General features: G+C 44.4%; 1 protein-coding gene across 2 annotated transcripts in view; it reads right to left on the reverse strand.

The window, feature by feature from the left end:
• The window catches only part of INO80D (INO80 complex subunit D), a 33,592-nt gene that overhangs the window by 12,595 nt on the left and 6,170 nt on the right, over window positions 1-14,827 (reverse strand). The window contains exons 2-7 of one of the 2 annotated variants that reach the window (XM_033170048.1): window positions 8,512-8,586; window positions 8,135-8,381; window positions 3,967-4,709; window positions 1,936-2,044; window positions 329-556; window positions 126-229 (exon numbers count right to left, since the gene is read on the reverse strand). In XM_033170048.1, the coding sequence (XP_033025939.1) occupies window positions 126-229; window positions 329-556; window positions 1,936-2,044; window positions 3,967-4,709; window positions 8,135-8,352 (1,402 nt within the window). In that variant the 5' untranslated portion in view covers window positions 8,353-8,381; window positions 8,512-8,586. Of the gene's footprint in view, window positions 1-125; window positions 230-328; window positions 557-1,935; window positions 2,045-3,966; window positions 4,710-8,134; window positions 8,382-8,490; window positions 8,587-14,827 lie in introns of both variants that reach the window. The other variant, XM_033170040.1, reaches the window with a different exon arrangement.

Consider the following 14,827-nt stretch of genomic DNA (forward strand, 5'->3'; position numbering starts at 1 on the left):
CCTTGGTTTTCAAGCTGTTCCGGGAGCCGAACGGACTCCCAGAACGGATTAAGTTTGACAACCAGGGTACGACTGTATTACGTTTTTAGCCCACAAAAGGAACAGCGACACAGTGAAAAAGATACGTTGAAAACAATGTTTAGTGAACGGAAGAGCCTTGTTGGTGCATGGTTCGCCCTTTGTTGTCCCTCTACATGGTGACACGTCCCTCTGCTTCACTTGGCTTGTGCTGAAACAGAAGGACACCCAAGAAGATTATCACCAAAATAATGGAAAAGCCTGGGATATAATTTGCGTGCTGTACTGCCAGGTGTGGGTGGTCCCTCACCTGTTCCGAGTACACGAAGCTCTTCGGAGTTCTCGTATCAGCTGCCCAGCGCACTCCGGCTCTCGGCTGGCTGCCCGCAGCAAGGCTTTCCGGAATGTATGTTGGCATTTCCTCTGGCGAGATTCTGCCCGCTCCAGGCGGCAGAGGTGCTTGTATTTCTGCTGAAAGTAAGTGCAAAGTTGGGAAATGCGGGAGCTCCTGCCGCTGGCGTCAGCATCGTCATCTGGCCTGTGAGATTGCGTGGGGAGGGAAAAGCAGATGATACAAGTCATCATTATGCAAACATGCACTACTGCTATATTGTCTGTACAGCGCAAGTCCCGAGTACATGAAGAAATGTCTGTTTGCACATCAACCTCCCTGAGCTCTGCATTCATTTTTGGATGGTTTCCCCACACACATATTGGCTGGCAACTAGGGAGAAGGCTGCGGCACCCCAATTATGAAAATATCCCCTCTGACAATCTAGCCCACACTTGAGTCCACACTAATGTCTTTCTATTTTCTCAGGCTTCTACTATTTGAAAAGTTTTACCGTCTGATTTTATTGCTGCTTCCACCCTTCATGATTTAACTGGGGTGTTTTACTGAATTTGTGATTAATTTTGGCTTGGATCCAGAGTTGTCCCTCCATATATGGAAGGGCTCAGCTCCCCCTTTCCCCTGCAGATTGAGCACCACCTGTCATGCTTTTCCAAAGGGTTTCCCCTCCCCCTGGAGCAAATTCCCAGGGGGAAGGAGTCAAGGGGAAGAAATTTGACTCCCCCTTCCTCCCACCAGCAGGAGCATCCTGTAAGCAAGAGTTCTGCTGATGGGAGAATAGGATCTAAGCACTTATTTTTTTATTGTCACTATAAAAATTGTAATTATTGTAAATATACCTTAGGAATTACAGAACTGATGGGGAATACAGAAAATAAATGAAACAGTACCCCCTTCCACTATGAACAAACTGTTGTGGTGGTGCAATGGCCATACTAGTGAAATACCACAAACTGTGATACCATGCGACACAGCAGTTCTTGTGACCAATTCTATATTGTTTTGCCATGGCAGCTGCTCCTAGGAATGGGCTATAAAATGATGCTTTTGAGATAGGAAAAGCAAACACCTCCACCAAGGACAAGATCACTGATCAAGTTTTGTTATTCTGATTACGGCCTCTGTTTCTATGTTATACGCATCTTTTTTTCAGGTTCAATGGACAAAGTTCACCAGCCATTTCTAAAATGTTTGGGATAAGAATTCACCGCATGAATAAACTTCCTCTTACGCCATGGGACTTCACCATCCTCTCATCTCACCTGCAACCCACTGTGTGCCCCCAAAACCTGCGCCAGAGGGCCCCCAATGCTCCAGAGAAGATTTTGGAGGATGTTCAAGGTAGAAGAGAGGACGGTGAAGTCAAGTGGCACAAGTAGACCTCCATTCTGCTTACAGACAGAAAGCTTTGGTTGGGGACACAAACCCAAGTCTCTCTGAATACCCTCTTCCACTGTACCTACCCTCGCCTGCAGGTGACAGTTCAAAAAACAGCCTGATCTCTGTATTATTTCATATTCTGCACTTAGTTACTCAACCTTCTGTTCTGAGTTGTATGCACTTACTCATTCCTGTCATATCTGAGGGCTTCCCGAATAGACCATGCAACCTGGTATGGCGAGGTTTGTTCCAGTTCTTCCAATTCTTCTCCACTGTCTTCAGACCAGTCCAACCCTGGAAAAGCATGAAAGGAAGTAAACAAATAAAGTAGTCTAATAAAAAGCACTGTTGTGATAGCACAACAGAGGGCCTCATCATGAATCTCATGAGAACAAAAAGAGAAAATATGTACCACGCATATGGAAGTTCCCCAAACAGCTGCCATCTCACCCCACCCCATCAAGGTTATATGGCCACATGTAGGTTGAAGCTCAAAATAAAAAAAAACTAAGATCAAGGCCACTGGTCCCATCACCTCCTGGCAAACAGAAGGGGAAGAAATGGAGGCAGTGAGAGATTTTACTTTCTTGGGTTCCATGATCACTGAAGATGGTGACAGCAGTCACGAAATTAGAAGACGCCTGTTTCTTGGGAGAAAAGCAATGACAAACCTAGACAGCATCTTAAAAAGCAGAGACATCACCTTGCCGACAAAGGTCCGGTTAAAGCTATGGTTTTCCCAGTAGTAATGTATGGAAGTGAGAGCTGGACCATAAAGAAGGCTGATTGCTGAAGAATTGATGCTTTTAAATTATGGTGCTGGAGGAGACTCTTGAGAGTCCCGTGGACTGCAAGAAGAGCAAACCTATCCATTCTTAAGGAAATTCAGGCCTGAGAGCTCACTGGAAGGACAGATCCTGAAGCTGAGGCTCCAATACTTTGGCCACCTCATGAGAAGAGAAGACTCCCTGGAAAAGACCCTGATGTTGGGAAAGAAGGAGGGCACAAGGAGAAGGGGGCGACAGAGGACAAGAAGGTTGGACAGTGTTCTCGAAGCTACTAACATGAGTCTGACCAAACTGCGGGAGGCAGTGGAAGATAGGAGTGCCTGGTCCACGGGGTCACGAAGTGTCGGACACGACTAAATGACTAAACAACAACAAGGGTTGTTTTTCTCACATATGCCTAAATGGCTGTCACATGGAAGATGTAGCAAGCTTGTTTTCTCCTGCTCTGGAGGGTAGGACCTGAACCCATGGAGTCAAGTTACAAGAAAAGAAATTCTGACTAAACATCAGGAAGAACTTTCTGACGGTAAGAACTGTTCAACAGTGGAATGGTCTCCCTCGGGAGGTTGTGGACTCTCCTTCCTTGGAGATTTTTATGCAGAGGTTGGATGGACATCTGTCTTGGATACTTTAGCTGAGACTCCTGCATTGCAGAGGGTTGGCCTAGATGAGCCTTGTAGTCCCTTCCAACCCTATGATTCTATGGTAGTCTTAATTACCACTGCCCTGCAAGTCTAGCTATGCCCCTTCTTCCCTGGCACCAAATCCTGGGCTTTTGTGATTAGGCTTACTAGCACAGATATACTCAAGTCACTGTGGGGCATGGGGATCAAAGGTCCACATCTGAGGTGGAACAGAGTAATGTGCTCTGGCTAAATTCTGGCCACAGGTCAGTGAACAGTGAAGCATATGAAGATAATCTGGTTAGAGGGGTCTGTATAAGGATGAAGGCAACACAGTCAATGGGGCACAATACGTGGTAGAGTATACTGCAATGTTGCTTCATCGTTTTTTGTCCATTATATATCCATAATTGCCACTTTCTGCTACTTGGGATTGCCTAACCACAAATGTTTATACCATACTAACAATCTGAACATCCTAAATTCCTTGTTTATGTGCATGGCAAAAGCTAGAACTGGTCCTCTGGACTTACAGCCAGGCTCCCTTTCTTCGTGTCCTTGAAAACAAAATGACAAACCATGGGATTTTAGTAGTAGTTAACGAGCTCAATTTTACAGGACTTAGCTGTGAGGCAGGATGCAGAAACACCTGCCCATGGCCTAGTTTGACCTTTTGCATTAAAAAGCACACACTTGCAAGGATACAGTTGACTCAAGTACTTCCCCTGCACACTGTTACCAATCTACGGCAAATTTACTGGACTGAATGATCAAAACATTCGGGTACCATTAATTCTCCACTTACCTAAATGCGGAAACAGATCAGCATCCAGCTGCTGTTTCTGAGTGCACAGTTTCACCAGTCTCTGTAGCCGGCTCATACAGGATGAGTGCGGAGAGAAGGCTGTGGCTTTCATAAGGATCCTGTCCACCCCGGGTGGGTCTGGGCCAGGAGCCCTAGTAGGGTGCAGGGGAGGCAGCTGCCTTTTGTTAGACAGCTGCCTGGCTTGTGCTATAGTGTACGTGGTGGGAGCCACTCCCTGCACTGGTAGGCTGGTGTTCTGAGGTTGAGGTGACTTGCAGACTAAGCCCTGCGGTAGCCCTGCTGGCTTTAGAGAAGTTGGTAATGGCGAGAGATGGGAGTGCTGCTGCTGCTGCTGCTGCAAAGGTGCAGGAAGAGGGCTAAAGTGCTCTTGGCGAACTTTCAGAATCTCTGTTTCTCTCTGGCGCTGCCGGTTCTGGGCTAATTTGCTCTGCAGCTTCTTCTTCACCGTTGCCCCTTTCTTGAGATCTTCATCTTCCTCGTTGAAAGCAAAGGGGTCTTCCAGTTCTGCTTCCAAGTAGTGGAGAGGAAGCCTGGCACCCGGTGGAGAGAGAGACATCCCGTCTAGTCCATTGGGCATCTTCAAGGCCAGTGGAGGAACTGTCAGGCTGAAGGCCACAGAATCCATCTGGTGCCGAACTTTTACCTCCTCGACGGGGTCATTCTTTTTCTTCCTCTCCTTTTTCGGTAAAAAGCCAAGTACCTGCAGGTGACTGTTGCAGTACCTTTGAGAAGCAAGACCATCAGAATTATTTTCTCCTCGCCAGCTCTTAAGCATGGTGAAACTAGAAACCAAGGGTTAAAAAACTAGAATTTGTGAGAAAGTAGCTTAAATGGCATAAGTATAATTTTTTTGTGAGAAACCTCAATGGAGAACGTTTAAATGAATATCTCATAGCCAATTATAAGCTTTCAAAAATAAAGATATTATTATATTATAACTATAGATATGATGTACTTCCAATTTAACTGCACATCAGAACATTTGCAGAATTACAGTCTGCGTTTCAAGGGAGACCATATATGGAAAAACTGTGACATATGAGCACAGCAGATATCTTTCAAGACAATCTCTTTTCTTACCCTAATAAAAATAACTGTGTTAGGTTCTACACGTTTCTGTGAAAAGCTTGCATCCCTAACACTTCAATCTTATGCTTGAAAAGGATGCAAAGCAGAAAATTTATTAGTAGCCCAAGTGATAGAAAATGGTTTAAGAAAGAACAAGAGTGGGTGGCTTTTTTCTTTGAGAATTATGAAGTCAAGGAGCAAAGAGGGAATACGTTTTTTGGCTTGAGGCAAACAATTTTAAACCTAGAAATATTGGACTTAGGAACAGGAAGACCCAGGGTTTAAATCCTCACTCAGTTAAGAAACTCCCTGGGTGTCTTTGGACTACCCTCTTTCAGCCTAAGCTTCCACGCACAGCTGTTGAGAAGATAAAAAGTGGATAACCTATGCACTCCAGCCAGCCTTGGATGGAAGGTGGGTTGTTGTTATAATCATCACTGTGGAACACTGAATGGTGACACACATTAATATTAGGCAGGTATATTAGCTGTGCTGCGTTCAGCACCCACTAAAAACTTTTTTTTTTTTTTGGTTAGGCAAGCATGCCCCCAAACGTATTTTTAATATGTAAATTTCATTGTGCATATTCCTTGAGAAAAATGCCGATTTTATATATGCTTCAATACATTTTATGTCAGTTTATTTTTAACATTTTATTTTACTGGTAGTTTAAATATACATTTTATATTGTTTTAAGTAAACCACTTGGAGGTTGGGGTCCATTAAGCGGTATATAAATCTTGTTGAATAAATGAACAGATTACACACTGCCCTCACCTCATTCCAATTTTCAGCAGAAGGTGCAATTTAAAGTTCAATACTGTATTAAAAACAGCTTAATACTGATGCTAACTGGGGACTTGCAGAATTCAGATTTCCCAATTTCAGAATTTAGGGTTCTGGCTTGCAGATATAATTCATTTATTTAATACTGTGTTTCTTTTGAATCCTTTTGATTAGGCAGCCCCCGCTTCAATTACAAATCTTAAGGAAAAGTAACTCTGAAGAGGAAAAAACCCGTCTTTTTATACACCTCCAGTTATGAATAAGTTGTCCACAGTCTGCCTCTTTAATGTGTTAAACTGATACGCTTGTGCTGCTTTCTTCTTGCAGTCCTGCATTTTCCAATGTTGTGACATGATGTTTCACACCTAGTTAACTTCCCTTGCCTTCCCAAAACACACACGTTAGAAAGTTATACACTTCATCTTGTGAGCCACAACAAAGTGTTCCTACTGCCTACCGTATCAGCCTCCCCAGAAAAAAACTGGCAAATTATGCTAATTCAAAGCCCAAAGTATTCGCTGCTAACTAAAGAATAATCTGAACAGCAAGGTATAGTGGGGAGGGGGGAACCTGCTTTGGAACAGCCTAATAGGTGGCACAGAGGGCTGCTGGATAAAAGAGGAAACAGTGAAAATCATTTCCTCCCATTTTATTCATGGGAACTTCCATGGGACCAGAGAGCACTTCCATCACTAGAGGGCCACACCTGGATACAACCCTAGGAAGGCAAGACTTGGGAGCAAAATTCCTTCAATTTGACAACCTGCAATGTCATATCAGAAGAACTGCTGCCAGGTGTCTGCAGAAACCACGGTGTGTTCGGCAAGCAGCGTTTCTCCAGCGATTTCCAAAGTCACTTTTATTAATGTTGGCTCACTGTCAAAACTTGTGGCACTCTGCCTCACAAGTTATGCAAATGGACCAACTGGGCAAATATTGCCTCAGTCTGCATAAGTTATTCTGCTCCTATTCATGAGGAGCAATGAGATATGAAGGGTTGTGCTATAGTTTCACCCTATAGACACTCTACAGCAGGCACCCCCAAACTCGGCCCTCCAGATGTTTTGGGACTACAACTCCCATCATGCCTGACCACAGGTCCTGTTAGCTAGGGATGGTGGGAGTTGTAGTCCCAAAACATCTGGAGGGCTGAGTTTGGGGGTGCCTGCTCTACAGAGAGGCCCTGTTTCTAAAGATTTCATCGGGTGATATCCAAGCACTTAAAAAAAAAAAAACCACTTAATTCTCTCTTCTGCACAAACTAGTGGAGATGTGGTACTTGCCCACTTTCACATCCGGCACACCAAACACAGCAGTGCCCTGATATAGTTGTCTTAGCAACAAGGGACGTATTCCTTTCCATCCTCTTTAGCAAGAACAATATGGTCAATTGCCCTCAGTGATGTTGCCATGTAAACACATCTGATTGTGGCACAGCATGACATTATCAAATTCGCACGTGATCCCTGATCGGCTGGGATCATATGGTGAAGGATAATTTAGAAACAGGGGGTGGATTTCAACATTTATGTCCAGGGTCTGCACATGCAATGGGACTCCCTTTCCCCCTTATTCCCCAGTGCATCCCCAGTGCCTCAGCTAGGGCCAGGGCTTTCTCGGTATTGGCACCAACTTGGTGGAACAGTCTATCACAAGAGACCAGGGCCCTGCAGGATTTGGCATCTTTCCGCAGGGCCTGCAAGACGGAGCTGTTCCACCTGGCCTTTGGGTTGGTTTCTGTTTGATCTTTATGCTTCATTCTCTTATTGGTGGGCTATTTGGAAATGAGACTGTAGTTTTAATTTTGAATTTTTACATTTGTATTTTAATCTGTATTTTAAATTGATTGTTTTTATGTTTTTGCTGTGATTTTAATTAGTGTTAGCCGCCCTGAGCCCGGTTTTTGGCTGGTAAGGGCGGGGTATAAATAAAAATTTATTATTATTATTATTATTATTATTATTATTATTATTATTATTATTATTATTATTATTATTATTATTAAAACTATTCTGGGTTTTTCTCAACGCTCCAAAGATTTGGGGGGGGAGGGAGAGGGGGAAAGTCTCACTGTGAGAATGGACCTTATTCTGCACACACAACAACTTAATCGTACGCCACCCAAGGTGATAAAATGAGGCAGTGAAGGGGGATGCAAGTGGTCTCCCATTCAAACAGTTGACCAGATGTTGACCTGCTGAGCTTCTATCATGTTCCTCCAAACCATGCTTCAAGCCACCACAGAGATTGTCACTGATGCTGCTGTTTTCAAAACTGGGCTCCCATTACTTACCTACGGTCCTCAGATTTGGGGATGGGGTTGGTGCAGCGCTGGCTATTGTACTTTGCCACATATTCACATTGCTTGAAGGGAGCAGTCTTATCCTCCAGAACGTGCCTGATACAGAAGGCGTAGCCGTTAAGTCGCCTCTGCTTGCAGAGTTTGGGGCTGTACGAGCACAACGGCTTATTGTCAACCTCAGAAAAGTGTATGTGTTTGCCTTCATACATCACGTGACTCTTTTCCTTGTGAACATCAGCTGAAACAAGACCCCCCACCACCACACAAAAAAAAGTTAAAAATGAGTTTCAAAGTCAACGAAGAAGATAAAAGTTTTAGTTCTAATCTATCTGAAGAGGACCAGTTACCCAATTTTAAATCTTCTCTACCATGTCAATGTCAGCAAAGAGCCCCGCAGACACCACTATCCCGGAATGATGACGAGTCAATATGAAGCAGATTGTCTAAGGGGAATGACACAGAGAAATTGTGTTAATGAAAACGTATGAATGAAACAGAACTACATTGCTCACAGAGCGCAAATGAATCAATTTGATCTCCCCAGAAAAATCATCAGCTGGAACACCAACTTAACAATTTGCATGTGAAATACTCTTCGCACAGGATAATCTCTAAGGATATTATCTCCATTTTCTGAAGAATTTGCTGTGGTGAATTCTACCAGCAACTTATGGGGAAGCGTTCACTGATGTCCTCTTTTCTAGGTACACTGCAAGTTTTAGAACTGTTTTAGCTACAGCCACTTTAGCGCCAAATCATGGCAGCAAGCTGGCACCATACGCAAAATGAGGGTAAGCAAATCCCAATCCTTCTAGAAAAGCAGCGTTGACAGAGAGCAATATGGAGCAGACTGACAGTGGGTAAGGCCAGGGGTGCTAAATACTTTCCCCACCCATCGCTTCTCAGCTTTAAATCTCCCCTTCAGCTGAATTTCCACCTTCAGATATTAAAACATGAGTCTATGCTTGACATTATATTCAAATTGTTGCTTTTTAAGGTATTGGTGCAAGACCCAACTATCTATCATTGCAAGTGAGCAAAAGAACTTGGCATGGATTTTGGACTGAGAGCAAAACATGTATTCTGAGGTACAGTTAAGCTCCTATTTTACACTTAAATAATAATCTGATTTTCACACAAAAACACGCAGCTGGTGACATTCCTTTTGCAAATCAGCAGCTCGGAGGTTCAAAAGAGGTTTAAAATTACAGTCACAAATTGACAAACACCTCGCTCCAAATATGTTTTGACTCAGCAACGTCTACGCCGGCTTGGCCATGTCCACCGAATGGAAGATGGCACGATCCCCAAGGATACGCTCCCCGGGGAGCTGGATTCACTCAGCAGGCCCGTTGGCAGACCAACTGTGTTACAGAGATGTCTGCAAACATGGCATGAAAGCTGACAACATTAACACCGCCGCGTGGGAATCCCTTGCAGACGACCGCAACACCTAGAGACAATCTGCCAGGTCATGTATCCACAGCAGTGCATCTGCAGCAGCACAAATGGATGCCTTCATCTGCCCCAGCTGCAACAAAACATGTCTCTCCCATATCGGTCTCTACAGCCACAGCAGGTGCTGTAACTCTCTGATGGTTTGACTTCACCCCCAAAGACGCACTCTTCCATTATCTTCCGAGACAGGCGGATGCCAGCCAACCAACCCCACTTGCCCAACCAGGCTTCCGGCCTGCCAGACAGGGTTTGAAATTAGCAGGGTGCCAGGTGCACTTTGCGCCTAAAGATTCTCCGTTCGCGAGCATCTCTAAAAGCCTGGGTGCCATTTTTTTGTGCCTGGCTGAAACTCAAGGATTACTGAAATGTATGTGCTTTGAAGCCTCCGAGTATACGTTAAAGTTAGACAACATGTTAAGGAGTTTAACAATAAAGAGTAGAGTGTTTTGAACACTGAAGTATGGTGCCAATGTTTTTACTGTAAACACCAAATTACGCTTATGTATTAACAATTTCTGCTAAAAATGTGATAGTAACAATGTGTCTCTTATGTGAACTGCATATTAGTTCATGCTTATCAAAATAATAAATAAAAAATGTTGCCGACCCTGCCCCCCCAAATGGTGACTAGACATTCTGTTTTGGCGCCCACAACCCAGGTCCCAGGATCCCAGCCGAGACCATATAACACCAGTCCTGAGAGATCTGCATTGACTCCCAGTACGTTTCTGAGCACAATTCAAAGTGTTGGTGCTAACCTTTAAAGCCCTAAACGACCTCAGTCCTGTATACCTGAAGGAGTGTCTCCACACCCATCGTTCGGCCCGGACACTGAAATCCAGTGCCGAGGGCCTTCTGGCGGTTCCCTCACTGCGAGAAGTGAGGTTACAGGGAACCAGACAGAGGGCCTGCTCGGTAGTGGCTCCCACCCTGTGGAACATCCTCCCATCAGATGTCAAGGAAATAAGCAGCTATCCTATTTTTAAAAGACATCTGAAGGCAGCCCTGTTTAGGGAAGTTTTTAATATTTAGTGCTGTACAGTGGTACCTCGGGTTAAGAACTTAATTCGTTCTGGAGGTCCGTTCTTAGCCTGAAACTGTTCTTAACCTGAGGTACCACTTTAGCTAATGGGGCCTCCCGCTGCCACCGTACGATTTCTGTTCTCATCCTGAAGCAAAGTTCTTAACCCGAGGTACTATTTCTGGGTTAGCAGAGTCTGTAACCTGAAGCATCTGTAACCTGAAGCGTCTGTAACCCAAGGTACCACTGTATTGTTTTTAACACTCGATTGGGACCCGCCCAGAGTGGCTGGGGAAACTCAGCCAGATGGGTAGGGTATAAATAAATTGTTGTTGTTGTTGTTGTTGTTGTTGTTGTTTATTTGGCTCCTAGCTTTTTTATCCCAGTTTCTAACACTGCATTCAGGTGCTCTCGGTATCTGACCCATCCACATACATGGAGTTGCAAGAATGCAACATACAACTGATGTTTCCCTCAACCTGCTGCCATCTCATGTGCCCCCTTCTACCTTCCTTCACTGCTAGTCACTCACATGTCAGAAAAGGGAAGAAGGGTCAGACATCCTCTTATTTCTGAATAGTAAACAAGCAGAGCATTGTTTGGGATAGTTCGGAAAACTGCTCACACCTTGTCACCAGGGGACATCAAAGCCTCCCTCTCGACTCCTGGCAGATGCAATGTTACAAGGGTCCAAACTGGAGACTGGACAAGTAAACGGCATAGGGGTGGTCTGGAGCAAAAGCTGGAAGGGGAACTCTGGTCCACTGATGCCAAGCAAATGACACATGTTCCCTGGTCACACAGCAGGTGGGAGGCAGCATTTAATGGCTACTGATCAGCCAGACCAGGTAATAATAATAATAATAATAATAATAATAATAATAATAATAATAATAATAATAATATTTTTTTATTTATACCCCACCCTTCCCGATCCAGAAACCGGGCTCAGGGCAGCTAACAACAAATATAAGACAATAATTAAAACAACTTTTAAAAAAACAGCTAAAAACAACATGAAAAACAAACATCACTGGGATCACCATGGCTAACTGGCCAAGTTAGCCTTGCTAGGCCAGTAGGGAGGCCAGGGAGGAATTTTAATGTGGGGACCCAGAAGGGTTTCTTCAGAAAAAAAAGGGAAGGGGAAAAGGAATAAGAGATCAGGCTAGATTGAAGGCCAGGTGGAATAACTCTTGTCTTACAGGCCCTGCGGAAGGGGGTCAAGTCCCGCAGGGCCCTAGTCTCATGGGACGGAGCATTCCACCAGGTCGGAGCCAACACTGAAAAAGCCCTGGCCCTTGTGGAGGATAATCTGGCTTCTTTTGGGCCTGGGACCCTTAAGCTATTGTTATTTGTAGACCTTAAGGTAGGATTCCTTCAGAGGATGCAAGGAATAAAGAAAGCTCAGGGGTGGCTTTTAAAAAACAGTTACAGGTGGGTAGCCGTGTTGGTCTGCCATAGTCGAAACAAAATAGAAAATTCTTTCCAGTAGCACCTTAGAGACCAACTGGGTTTGTTCTTGGTATGAGCTTTCATGTGCATGCACACTTCTTCAGATACCATTGTGCATGCACACGAAAGCTCATACCAAGAACAAACCCAGTTGGTCTCTAAGGTGCTACTGGAAAGAATTTTCTATTTTGTTTTAAAAAAACAAACCTCCCTGTCTTGATGTCAGCAGTGAGTGCCCTGGACCAAAAATGCTGCATGCCTTTCTGAGTTGTGTGGAATGGCCTTAAGTGAGCAGGGCTGGGTAACTAAGAGAGGAAGAAGTCAAGCTTGTTGGCAGCAGCTGGGGGGTGCAGGTGTGCTGACAAGCTCCCCAAAGGATGGAAAGCAAAGCCCCAAGAGCCTTGGGGTGGTTTTGCTACAAGACAACTGAACTGCAGAGCAGACAGCCGAACAACACGGAAGAATGTAAGGCTCTATGCCAGCACAGGGAGAACCTCCGCTCTCATGCATGGGCGCTGCAAATTCCTGGTGCCATTCTCACAGGATGGTACTTATATACTGATACTCAAAGTTATGTTTAAGAATACAAGGAACCAACGCATAATTTTTGATATGATTTAGGAAGCTTGATGGCAACACAGTCTAATCTCCATAGTGGGTGCCCTCTTATTTTCCAACCATACAAGGTTACCTTTCCGATCTGGTAGCCCATGTTTCTTTCTAATGATTGTGTCACCATCAAGCTGGCTTGCGTGCCATGGCTAAACCGTGACCATTTGGCATCTGCTCACCTATATTTTAGGGAATAAATGTAATTCACGATGCAAAATAATATTGCAATTAGCAATGATTCAAGGATCCAAATTATGAGAGCATTTATTCCACAAACATTTTAATAGATTCAGTAGTATAGATACAGCAAAACCAAGTAGCAACCAGATCTCACTTAGGTGTGTTTGGTTCCTTAAAATATAGCACTTGTAGGCCACTGTTTTACTTGAAGATGACAGTGGGCTGTTAACACGTTTGTAAGGATTTGATGTTTTATATGGACAATAAACAATCAAATCAAACAAACATCCTTGTCAAGAGGGCCTGGGAAGATGGATAGAAGGGCAATTGCCAAAGTGGGGAGACCAGGCCTGCTTTTCAATATCCCTACAAATTAAGACTTTGTTTCCATGTCCTGAAAAGGTGAAAGGAAACACTTGCCTCCCTCCCAAACAAGATTCCTGGGTGGGTGTTTGTTTGTTTTTTTGCTGGGGGAGGTGTTGGAAACAAACTGCATCTCTTCCACAAGCCTTAGGAAAGGCAGAACATTATTCTCCCTTGTGGTCTACCTGTCAGTGGTGACTGTGGACAGGTAATGCCAGGGGTAGAAAGCAGGATCTCCCTCACTTCAATACTGTCTCCAAGTGCAATGATTTACATTCCCCCGTAGAAACGAATGGCATGCAGGAAAAAGCGATACGATGCACCTGAAAGGGTAGCAGTCGAAACTTGTTCCCTGTTTCTGTGACCGCAGCAGCCAACTGACAGGCACATTCTGACCGCGTTCTGTTGCTTGGTCACGCAGGGGTGTTATGAGCTGGTTTTCATATGAACAGATGCTGAGCACTGTTCCTTGATTTGAAGGCCAGAAAGAATATTTTTAGTCCTCAATTCATAGCTTTTTTTAATTTTTACAAATTATGACAAACAAGAGTAGACTAGCTTATGCGTTCTGGGAGTCATGGTTCCATGGCAGATTCTTTTTGGTTCAATTCGTGATTAGCAATTTATTAAGGTTTTCAATCGTACAGAAAGTGCGAACAAAAACTAGGTTATTCCTGCATATAGCTGAATTCCATCTCTCTCCTCACCCTCATGCTCATCCTCTGTACATATAGGAGGGGTTGACTGAATGTTCTCAGGCATGGAAAGGAACAAATTAAACAAGATAAAACCGTTTTAAAGAGAAGGATAATACTTTTTTTAAAAAAAACCTGCTTCTCTCCTCAGCCTCTATTCAGCTCAAAGTAATTGCCCTATACAGTCATACCTCATGTTCCGAACGCTGCGGGTTACGTGTTTTCGGGTTGCGCTCTGCGCCGAACCCAGAAGTACTGGAACGGGTTACTTCCGGGTTTTGGCGCTTGCACATAAATTGCGCTTTGTGCAGAAGCGTCGAATTGTGACCCGCACCTGCGCAGATGCGGCGCTGCGGGTTGCGGACGCGCCTCCCTCATGGATCGCATTCGCAACCCGAGCGTCCACTGTACTTCTGTAAACTGGTCTTCATTCCCCCTTCACATCCATGCCACTCACTCATGAGTGCCAACGGGAGCAAGTTTTGTACCTAACAATCCAACTCTGGTGGCTTCTTCTTTGAGTCCTAGACCAATTGCTTCACCACCAAAGTTGCTCTGCAGACACACACTTGCCATGTTCAGTCGTAAGCCATAATTATGCAAATTATTCTGTGCACACTGCTCTATCAGTCCCTGTTTTGCTCCTCCCTTCCTAGAGCTGGGAGGCAAACCACAGAGTGCCTGGCTTAGTATTAACATCCAAGCCAGCACTTGTGGTTTGTTTCTCCCAAACAAACTTGCTTAGGCATTAATTGATGTCTGACCAGGTGATTAGCAGCAAGGGACAATCCTGCATCATATGGTGCAGGCTTGCCTTAAAGTATCACAGCAACAATCTTTTGAAAACATCTACAAACTAACAGCACTTAAAAGTTTTGTGTGTGTTTATGTATGGGGTAG

The sequence above is a fragment of the Lacerta agilis genome, chromosome 1 (genome assembly GCF_009819535.1).
Source record: "Lacerta agilis isolate rLacAgi1 chromosome 1, rLacAgi1.pri, whole genome shotgun sequence".
In the NCBI taxonomy this organism is placed as follows: domain Eukaryota; kingdom Metazoa; phylum Chordata; class Lepidosauria; order Squamata; family Lacertidae; genus Lacerta; species Lacerta agilis.